Source organism: Microtus ochrogaster, unplaced genomic scaffold (genome assembly GCF_000317375.1).
Source record: "Microtus ochrogaster isolate Prairie Vole_2 unplaced genomic scaffold, MicOch1.0 UNK3, whole genome shotgun sequence".
NCBI classification, from domain to species: Eukaryota; Metazoa; Chordata; class Mammalia; order Rodentia; family Cricetidae; genus Microtus; species Microtus ochrogaster.
The window spans coordinates 18,810,694-18,822,299 of NW_004949101.1; the positions used below are offsets into that span (position 1 = coordinate 18,810,694).

The 11,606-nt window shown below is 41.0% G+C and overlaps 1 protein-coding gene and 1 pseudogene across 2 annotated transcripts in view; both read right to left on the reverse strand.

The window, feature by feature from the left end:
* Positions 1-591: 591 nt before the first annotated feature.
* The window catches only part of Tmem87b (transmembrane protein 87B), a 51,027-nt gene continuing 40,012 nt past the window's right edge, over positions 592-11,606 (reverse strand). For both annotated transcript variants that reach the window (XM_005365653.3, XM_026788460.1), the window contains exons 15-19: positions 10,872-10,945; positions 8,799-8,869; positions 6,134-6,186; positions 4,738-4,768; positions 592-3,792 (exon numbers count right to left, since the gene is read on the reverse strand). In XM_005365653.3, coding sequence (XP_005365710.1) covers positions 3,733-3,792; positions 4,738-4,768; positions 6,134-6,186; positions 8,799-8,869; positions 10,872-10,945 — 289 coding nt within the window. In that variant the 3' untranslated portion in view covers positions 592-3,732. The remainder of the gene's footprint in view (positions 3,793-4,737; positions 4,769-6,133; positions 6,187-8,798; positions 8,870-10,871; positions 10,946-11,606) is intronic.
* LOC106144301 lies at positions 6,260-8,645 on the reverse strand (annotated as a pseudogene).

Genomic DNA, 11,606 nt, shown 5'->3' on the forward strand with positions numbered 1-11,606 from the left:
GAACCCAGCTGTGGTCATGGTACCTGAACTCAGTGGCAGCACAAGCTGTGCCCCTGCTCAAGCTTCATATATGTATTTTCTATTATCACAAATTCTTCATTTTTACTCAAAAGCTGAAATCATCCTGTAAGAAGTAGACAGGAATCCACTCACTATTCTTGTCTGGTGCTGACATTTAGTTTGTCTATAGTTTGTGTGTGTGTGTAGAAACCTTACTCTTTATTTTGAGACATCTTTGAAAATATCAAGAGAATTGACATCATTCAAAGGTCTTAAACATTGCTGGATATTCTACAAAGACTGAGTCAATGATGTCATCAGAAATGAGTGCTCTCATTTCACGAGATTGAGAGATGACAGGTCTCTCTCACATGAAAACATATAAACACACACAGGTGCACAAACTTAGGTTAACTTGATTTAAATATTTCCATTTTGTTCTGATCTAGCACAACTAAGGCACAATATTTTTCTGACTTTTAGCTGTACCTCCCCTTTAAAGAATCCCATGCCCTGCCCTCTCCTGGAGAGCACATTTCCTACAGATTTTCATGAGGTAGAGCTAACAGATAATCTCAGAAAACAATCTCCAAACATCAGAAAGCAATTTATTACAAAAAAAACAAATATTAAGGCATAAAAATACATTTTTCAAACAAAAGTCCTTTAAATTGCTATTATATATCCAAGGAAATTTCCCCCAAATAATAACTTAATCTTTTTAAATAGTGAATATATTTTTAACCTCTAAACATTCTCCCCCAAGAATGAATGTTTTCCTAGTTCTAAAGAAGCTTAATACAGTATCAAGTTCGTGTCCTATGACATACACTTCCTTAAAAAAATCTATTTTTGTCACTTAAATACATTTATATGTTCAGAATTTTGTATATTACACTTTCTGACAGATGTAAGGCTTGTTGTTTTGTATTGCTTACTGCATGCTGTCAATCACTCACAGACATAAGTAGCAGAACAAGAGACAAAACCTAGCATGGTCTCTCTCAGCTTTAGTCATAGACAGCAGATCAACAGCCCCAAACCTCCTTGAAAAAGGGTGTACAAATCAACTTTGTATGCACACTGTAAGCCAAATCTTGACATTATTGTAGTCTAAATATGATGTACCATAATCCAGAGGGAAAGGTGGCACTTTCTACAAGATAGGAAAAGTTAACCAAAGCAAAATCCAAAAATCAAACAAACAGGAAAAGCATGGGGGCATCCTACCACCTCCCAAGCTTATAATTTCCATCTCTTGTTTCTTACTGAAATAACATAACTACCCCAGAAGGCACATATTTTAATATTAACCTAATTCAAATCATGAAAAATGTCTCAAGCAAACCTCATACATCACCAAAATCTAACATGAATTGTATTCAAGAAGTTCTGAGCACAAAACTGGAGCCTTATCCTCAGACCTCAACTAAAGGGGGGGTCTGTCCAGCAGCATTTTGAGCAAACTGAGCTGGGCACCTGCAAGTCCCAACGTTGTCTGGAGCCTCGGAGCAGATGGGGAAGGAGGTTGAAGAGCTGCATGGTAGCCCTGGGTGGACAACCTAGTCCTTGTGAATTACACCGACATTTTAGGCCCCCCCCCAAGAAAAGCTAAACACAGGTCATTAAACATTAGCACCTGGCACCATTATCACTAAATGCAACAGACAGCACACACACTCAAAACATTTCTAGTGAGGTTGTCAAGATGAAACTCCACTCTCTGGAAAGAAGTGTTCGTTTCAACCTGGAGCTAGGCCAGAGGCAGCATCCTTTGTCTTTCCTGGTTTGTTTGTTTGTTTGTTTTGTTTTTAGAAACACTACTGACGTGGTATCAAAAGCATTTCCCTGGCCAGCAACTCCTCCCCCCACACCCACTCAATGTGTAACCCCTGCTAGCTATAAGCAGAAATATCAACTGCAGGCGTGTGGGTTGTGGCTCAACTGCCTCCTTCCGTGAAGGCAGGGTATTAAATACACATGTGAAGTGGGCTTCAGTGGTGCATGCCTGCAATCTTAGCAAGAGGTTCTCAAGTCTAACGTCAATCAGTGTGGGCTACGCAGCACCCTGCAACCTCCGACCCCCACCCTGCAAGGGTGTCTCCAGTTTTCAAACAACTGGGTTAGAAGGTAGACTATGCCAAAGCAAAATGTACAAGCATGCAGGGAAGCATAGTGGACAGGAGAAGCCCATCACTGTGCAGAAACTGACAGAAGCAATGGACCCACCTTGGTTGAATTGGCCACTCTCCCCCAGGAAGCACCAGGAAGCAGGGGGGCTGTGAACAGCCTCTCTCCACCAGGGCTGCCAACACTGCACCATTTCCCAGTGTCCACTATGGGAAATTTTCAAGAGATACAACTACAGAAATGTATCTCTACCAACCCCTATGGAATGAGTACGGAGGAAATAAACTCAGAAGAGTAAGCTTTTGAAAGAAAGGGTTGTTTTGTGGCATCAAAGTGAAAATCACTGCAGGTTGTCGTTAAGTGCTCCTCGTCAGATTTTCATGTTTTCTCAATTATTCCACATTATTCTAATTTACAAGGCCAAACATCGTCCAGAGAAAAGCCACAGACCCTGCCTTTCATCACTAATGCCTGCCAGCCTGGTGTCTTTGGTCATGAGAGCAGCAAAGCATTCACATCTCCAAACTACATTCAAGTGCCTTTCAAGTTACAACATTCTATATTTAAAAAATATCAGAATAGAAATTTTCAATCATACATTATGAACATAATTTAACAAAACGAGGTGTAAAATATGATTAAGGGCTGGTTAATTACATGTGTATGCATGGTATAGTTAGATGTTTTTATCCTGAAATGGAAAACAAAGAGAACGTGTAGCCAACCTGATACTGTCAAGTCCCCACGAAGCTCACAAGGAATGGCGCACCAAGAGGCTTGGAAGGAAGTGCTTCTGGGGAGTGACATGGCCAGGGGTCATAGTGGAATTAGCAGCAGCACGTGTACCCACAGCCTGAAAATCTTTGGACGTATCCTCAAGACTCTGTGCACTCGTGTTCCCCTGAGCTCATCCTCCATGACGTGCAGTGCATGGTGGTATTTACAGATAGGAGTTTTGTGTACACCAACAGAGGGGACAAGATAAAACATATGAACATGCTCACGTTCCAATATGATGTCACTTCAGTATAAAAAACTGAATAAAGTTATCACTACAAAAGATGAACACTGCTGTGGAGCATTCAGGAGAATCAATCTCGAAGGTGCAAGGGAAGAAGTGGTCATAGAGAATCTTTTCCATTGTTTTCTTTTTTTGTTTTGTTTTGTTTTGTTTTGTTTTTTGAGACAGGGTCTCACTCAGTAGCTCTCTCTGGTTGTCCTGGAACTATGTAGACCAGGCTGCCCTTGATTTCACAGAGATTCAACTGCCAGGCATGTGCCACCACACCCAGATACAAATTCTTTTTTTCTGGAGAAAACCTGAGACCCAAATCTGCATGCCTGTAGATGTCACCTATCACTCTTCTGTGTTCATTTGGTTAAGATGTATCAGATTATTTCCAAATTCAGGCAACTTAACAGCAATTAAACTGACCTTATGAGTCAGTTTTAAAGATGGCTTTATGAGGGTGGCAGACCCTCCCACACCTGATTCTTCATTTGCACACACAGATCTTCATGACAACACAATAAAACGTATCATAGTGAAGCCATCAGTTTTGATGAGACAGGCTTTTCCCATTACTCAACTGCAGGTCCCAGTCACATTATCTTTTCTGAAGAGAACATTTTTTCAGCTATTTCAGATCTGGTCATAATTTCCTAGAGGGGAAAAAGATATGTGTCAATTGTTGGGGCTACATCCAGAACCTACCATGATGTTCTAATCTTACAAGTCACTATATTTACTCTTTTTAACAGACCTAACTTTGGGGAAGTATAAGATAAAACCATGGTCCCCACATAATTCAACAGGTCAATAATCAGCCAAAGTTGGAAAAAGTCAGCTTCCTTCTTCCTACAAATGAGTTTAGGTTCTCTGTTAAGAGGCAGAACCAGAGCTAATAGGGATCTCATATAAGATTTGTCTCATGTTACTGGACCCAAGACAGTATTTATCATGTCAAATAAACTAAGTGCACCACTCAATAGCCTCCCAGTATATCTCTGTGGGCTGTAGATCCCACAGTGTCGTGTGGGAAGGCCTCCTCCACCCTGCCATCCTGTTACAGAGCAACACAGAACTGCTTCAGAGACATCTCCTTTCCAATTCTTCTCTTGCTCTACTGGAAACACAGAGCACACCCACTGCTAATAGCCACCCTCCTCTGTATGAGCCATGGTTATCCTTTAATCCATATACTGAAGATGAACCCTGCCTTGGGCTACCCTGCAATGTCTAGCTGACCAAAATCTAATATCCCCCCCCCCCAAAATCCTTTATTTAAATTTCATGCTTAGTAAGTAAAGCTGGAAACTATTCCAATACATTATACGTGTCAGAAGCTAAACAATGGACACACAATGCCTTAAAAATTGTACTTTCAAACAAAAACCTCATGAAATGCCTCTTCTCTTCATTTATATCAAGTATCTTTTATTCTGCTTCCGCCAGCAGTGATCTTAGCCCACAAACCTCACAATTCAAGCCAGCTCTGTGTTCTTCTGTCTGCTTAGTTGGTAATTACTTCAAAAGGTTATTTTTGAATTAGCTTCTGAAATACAGTGTAAAAACCGCTCTAAGGAGATTTGTAAAAGGAGGCTTACCTCATCTGAGTCCACTAACACTGGGAGAGCACTGAAACAAAAGAGAAATAACAGTGAACTCTACAAGAACTCTACAGCCAGAGCTGCGGGGCAGCAGGGCATCTGGGAGGGACCAGGGCTTAGTGGAGGTGGCAGTGTTCTGCCTTCTGATTATAGGATGTGTGCAGTTTCCAGAATGCATGTTCCTTTGAAAAAGTTCAGTCTAAAGAGAAATACTTTAAAGATCTGAACTTTAAACAGAAACAAGCTGGTACTACAAGGGCAGTCCTACTACATATGGGGCAGTGAGCTGAACTCACAGGAGCATTCATTCAAACACACCCACTCCCTATTTACTTTTCAATCCTCGACAATTGGCTGGGTATCTGCCACTTTTAACTACAAAACTAAATTTTGTGCTTTTGTGAAAATGAGAGAGAAGCACATTATCAAACAGTATTTTTTTTTTCTGGAAAACATCTGTTTAGAGATGTATTTATTTACTGTACATGATAGCAGGTGTGTGTGATTGGAGCACAGGTGTGGACATCAGAGGGCTACTCGGGCTGGCTCTCGCCCTCTTCCCCACAGGCCCTGGGACCGAACTTCCTGCCTTTGTCTGCTGTTCCAGATACAAACACACCTAAAATTCTCAGTATTCAAGGATGAGATGTAAAGAACCTTGATGCTTATGAGGAATATATAAAAAAGCAAATATATAAAAAATAAAACTACCACACAAAATGAAGTCCACAATACACACAGGGGTGACAACAAAAGCAGACTCCCCCTGAAGCCGTGAAAGCTTGAGCTGGTAAGACAGCTCAGAGGCTAAGTATGCCACCAACATGGTGACTTGAATTAAGATTCCTAGGCCCATATGGAAGGAGGGAACCAACTTCTACAAATTTTCACCTGACCTTTACATATACAAATGGATGTAAAAAAAATAGTTTTACATGTCTGAACTTTTCTGTGGTAAAAAATTAAAATGAGGGCTGGAGAGATGGCTCGGTGGTTAAGAGCATTGCCTGCTCTTCCAAAGGTTCTGAGTTCAATTCCCAGCAACCACATGGTGGCTCACAACCATCTGTAATGAGGTCTGGTGCCCTCTTTTGGCTTGCAGACATACACACAGACAGAATATTGTATATATAATAAATAAATATTTTAAAAAATTAAAATGAAATAAAAAGATTCTGAAAACTGTAACCAGGAAGAAAGCAAATTGGTTACAGGCTGCTAGTACTGAAATGGCTATACAGTGGAAAGGGGTTGGGGCTATGTTCAGTACTACAAGAAGTATATACACACACACACACACACACACACACACACACACACGCTTTGAAAAACACCCAATAAAATCTCCTTAAACTACAGCCTTAGGTTCAAACTTGGAACAGAGGATATTTACACATCTGTGAATGAAGAGGGAATATTTTCTTCCACCCACTTCAAATCTTCATCCTGTAGAAATAAATAAATATTTTATTTAGTATTTGCTAAATATCACCTGAAAACATACATTTTTTGGTAGCATGTTTTCTTACAAACTTAAATCAGATGTATGGGATCTATTAGTTGTGACACGTGCTGGCTTAGAATGTCACACACAAGTGTGTCAGTGTTTCATAAACAGAACATTACTGATTTTTCTGTTTCTTGGTTTTAACTAAGAATATTACTGATCTTCCCCACCCCCACTTTTGTTTATTTGCTTTTCATTGGTTTAAATCCAGGAAGGGTACAGCTTCACAAGGATTCTGTGTCCAATGGCCTTTGCAGGAAAGTTGCTTCAGAAACTGGCAGGAACCATGCCACTGTTTCCATGGGCCTGAGTTACTGTTCTCCAGATCGCTCTGGTTTTGTTTGGTTTGCCTCCAGGCACTACTGTGTTGTGTTTTGCTTTGTACGCATAAGCACATCTCTTTCCCAAGTAGAACTCAGTTTCATCTCGGGCATAAACACCTTCAATTTAAAGAACAGCTGTGTGCTCTCTCTGGTTCTGGAGACCTCGTCTATAGCCAGCTGAAATGGATTTACACCACTGCCATTCCCAGCAGGCCCCAGGAATCTGCCTCTAAGGTCAACAGCAAGAACTTCCCTCACCTCCACAGGTACCAAGATGGCAGAAAGAGCTTGTTCGTTTTTTGTCTTAAGAAGTCAAACTAAAAATGCAGAATTGATTTTTAAGACAGAAAACGGCAAGGTCCACTGTTTTTGCTTCTATCCCTCATTATGCCTAATTTGTACACATTCTTGGGTTTATATTTATATTCAATTGAAAACAATAATGGACAATGCTCTAACCTCAGCAAAGCACTGAAATGGAGTGTTCATATTCCTATACCAGACCAGGAAGGCCAATCAGCTGGAGTAGGTAGAGGTTTCCCTTCTAGTAGAAATTTACACTGTATACATAATGTTTTTTAAAGAAGGAAATTTACTTCTAGTTATTACACTCAAATCTAGTTTTTCTTTCCTGTGTACCTGGCTATCTGGGCCGTTCTACTTGCGGCAATAAGCACCTTGCTGACTGAGACAAGGCAACAGAGTCCTGTTTCTGGTCCTAGGTAGAAATTAGTAACGACAAATAAGACCTCTAATTTCTGATCAAAAGCCGACAACACTGAGTCTAGAAAAATGAGTAAACTCCACTGACATGTTTGTGACTACCGAGTTTTAAATAAACTGATACACATCACTACAGGGGAACTAACAAGTTGGAACCGTTAACACAGCTTAAGTATCCCTCCCTCATCTGAAATTCTTGGAGCCAGAATTTCATATATTTCCAAGTATTTACACACACACAGTGAAAAGCACAGGGATGGGACCCAAGTTGAAACATGAAATTCATTTATGACTCATCTACTTTGCACACAGAAGCGAAGGCAATTTTATACAGTATTTGTAAGAATCTGGTATATGACAAAGTTTCACAGCAGGTTTTTTATTGTGCCATGTTGATGCTCAAAAATTTGGGGGCTTTGAATTCTCAAATTAGAGTGCTCTATCTGCAGCTTTAAGACAAACTGAGTACAACTAGAGGTTTTTAAATTACCACGAAACTACTCAAAGGATATATTTTACAACTGCCAAAGTAAAAAATAAGAGAATTTGTCAAATCCTACTGAGAACAGTGTTGTCTGCCACAGAGCACTTGTTCCGTGGAACACCCACACATATGTGATTTTATGTATCATTCCATGGCAGCAGAGTGGAAGAATGTGTAAGGTTCATTGTGCTTAGCTGTCATTACCATCACGTTCGTGCACAGCAACATGTGTAAGACATTTTAAGACTCGTCTTTGAGCCAGGTGTGGTGGTGCAGGTCGTTTATCCCAGCACTTGGGAGGCAGAGGCAGGCAGATCTGTGAGTTTGAGGTCTATAGAGTGAGCTCGAGGCCTGGTCTACAGAATGAGATCTGGGTTTGGTTTCTTGCACCCCAGTGGTGACTCACAATCAACCATCACTGCAGTTCAGAGGCTGATTCTCTCCTCTGACCTGAGGGCACCAGGCACATACATGATGCACATCCATGCAACAACACTTTTATACATAGAAAGAAATAGTTTATAGACTCACCCCTGCCTTAAGGTCTACATTTGACTTATGTGTTCATGGTTTTAGAAGTCTGTTGTTTTAGAAAGTGAACAAGACATAAATTCTTTCCCCAACGGGTGACAACCTGGATCTAACGCAGCTTCAGAAGAAATTGCTTGGATGTGCTGAAGAGCTACCACTGACTTTACCAAGTCAAAGCCTCTCCACCTGGGATGAGTCTGGTAGAGCCCTGGCCAGACGTGGACTGAGACCCAACAGGGCTGGGAAGCCTGAGGTGCTGCACCTCCAACAAGCGCCTGACCTCGGGCTGCTGGCCCAAGCATAGCACCTGACAAATGAGGACAGACAGCAGCGACATTGCAGTTATGGGCCTGAACCTGCAACCAGTGCCTGGACACAGCTAATTTAATAACAACAAACCTTAGCAAAAGCTCCCTTGACAATCAGCGACTCTGACATGGGCAGACTCTAAAGTACCAGACAAAGATCCACTAAATACACAGATACTCACGAAATTTTCAGAAGTAGGTTTAGCTGTTCCATTCGAAACCGTTTTTGAGGCTCTTAGTTTTATTCCTTCAGCTACAATGAGAAACATCACAGAGACATATAAAAGATTACTAATTATACTTTCCTTTATAACTTCACACTTAATACCCCAATAAGAAAAAAAGATAATTTTTTAAAGAGTAAGCAGTAGCCACTTTGGCCAGGGGAGTAGCTTTAATATGCCGTTTTGGAATGAGAAAAGAGGCACAGGGAAAGCTAATAGGCTTTTGAATTGATATGTACCAGTTGAACATTTTATGGGTACAGTGGTATTTCAACCCACACACATACCCAGTGTGTCAGAAACACATCAGGGCAGTTCATCAAATGTCACTTCAAAATGATCGTTTCTCTGTGCTGGGAACGGAGACCCCCTAGCTATTTGAAACAATGAATTAATAACTGTAGTCACCCCACTGTACTACCCACTAGGACTTGTCCTTCTGTCTAACTTGAATTCTGTCCGCCCCCGTTCTGTTTTTCGAGACAGGGTTTCTTGGAGCCTGTCCTGGAACTAGTTCTTGTAGACCAGGCTGGCCTCGAACTCACAGAGATCCGCCTGTCTCTGCCTTCCGAGTGCTGGGATTAAAGCCTGCACCACCACTGCCCAGCTGAATTCTGTCCGTTTTAAACAACTGTTGTCTATTATTGTTCCTGTTTTTTCTCCTCACCTCAACTTGTTACTCCTTGCATCCAAGATCAACTGTTTTGCTTCTCTATTGGTACGAACATGTTTGTCTACCTTTCTGTCCCTGGCCTAATTCACCGAGTAGTATCCTCCAGGCTTAGGTTCTGGTAACTATTTCACAACAAGCAGGTTTTCAACTTGCTGGTCTAAAATGCACCTGCGGAGGAGCATTTTAAGTTTAAGGACAAATGTGTAAGGCTTACAGTATTTCAAAAATAAGACATCTTGGGAACTTGGGATATATCTCCGGGGTAGAGCATTTGTGAATTGTGAAAAAAGCCCTAGATTTTATCATAACACCCCAACACACACACACATGTATCTTAGAAATTTTTACTTGCTTGACATAGAAACAGCAGGGTATGCTTATGGTATAAAATATGATATGAAAATTATTTTCTTCATATTGACTAAAGTTTTAGATTTTTTTAAAAAAATTATGCACGTGTGTTGATGTGGGTATGTCACAGTTCTCTTTAAGAGACTTTACACTGTCCATGACTTGTAGTAAGTAGTGTGTGAGGAGTCCTCTCCAACTGGCTATCAGTCACGCTGACTGTGAGCAGTGGGAGTTGTAGTAGCTTACTGCTGTCTTGTGTCCCTGATTACTGAGAACACTGAGCACTTTCAATGTGCACACTGCCTGGCCAAGTCTCCTGTTCACTGTTTACCATGCAGGAAACCTTTCAATGGATGTCTTCCTTTATCATTCTCCACCTTACTTCTTTTCGGGGTGGGGGTGGTGGTGTCTCTCACTTAGCCCACAGTTCACTATTTTGGGAAGACTGACTGGCTAAACAGACCTGTCTGTCTACACTGCCTCTCCCCTCCATCCCCAACTCTATCATGTTGTTGCACCTGGCTATTATGTAGGTGCTATGATCCAAACTCAATTTCTCATATGTACTTAGCAATTACTCATATGTACTCCTGAGCTTCCTCCCCAGCGTGTGTGGGTGCTGGGCACCTGTGTGTTTGTGTATGGTGGTGGTGATGGTGGTCAGAGGACAACCTCTGGTGTTGTTCCTTGGGTACCACCCACTTACACTTGCCTGGAATCAGCCAAGGCAGGTTGGCTGGCAGTGAGCCCCAGTGATCTGCCTCCCCTGCACATGGGTTAAACATGCATGCTACCCAGCATTTTCTTTTTTTTTAAATATTCGTTCTGGGGACTAAACTCATATCCTCATGCCTGCAAGGCAAACACTTTACAAGCTGAGACATTTCCCCAGTCCTCATAGGAAAGATTTTAAATAACACGTGTGACTTTGCATCTCAAGTAAAAATTTCTTTTTTTTAAAAATATGTATAATAGTCATTTTGAAAAAAAACCCACAAATCACGCACTTAAATTTTCAGATGTTACCATGAATTCCTCAACTTCATCATCAGAATCATCTATCAAAGGCATGAAGGCATACCTAGGTAAAAACAAAGGAGTCTTTAAACCTGATCACTGTCAGTCATGGCATATAAAAAGCTTACTGTCCAAGTTTCTAATGCATTAAGATAATAACTAACCTTCCACCTCATTTTACCGTTTTTCTGATGAAAGGAAAGTGCTAATCTGATTTGTGAAATTAAAGATCAAATACTTTCTCAAAAATACTGTTGATGACAAAATTTATTTCTACAGATAGTCCTATATAGCAAGAAGGAATTTTTTTTAAAGATTATGTGTATGAATATATTGCCTACTAAATACATTGCATGCCTGATGTCTGCAAAGGCCAGAAAAGGGGATCAGATGCCCTGGAGCTGGAGTGATAGGTGGTTGTGAGCAGCTATGTGGGTAGTGAGAGCTAAACCTGGGTCCTCTGCAAAAGCAACCAGTGCTCTTAATCACTGAGCTTTCTCTTTAGCCCTCAAGGAGAAAATGTTTTTCCTTCTATCTATCTATCTATCTATCTATCTATCTATCTATCTATCTATCTATCTATCTATCTATCTATTATGTATACAATATTCTTTCTGTGTATGTGCCGGCAGGCCAGAAAAGGGCACCAGACCCCATTACAGATGGTTGTGAGCCACCATGTGGTTGCTGGGAATTGAACTCAGGACCTTTGGAAGAGCAGGCAA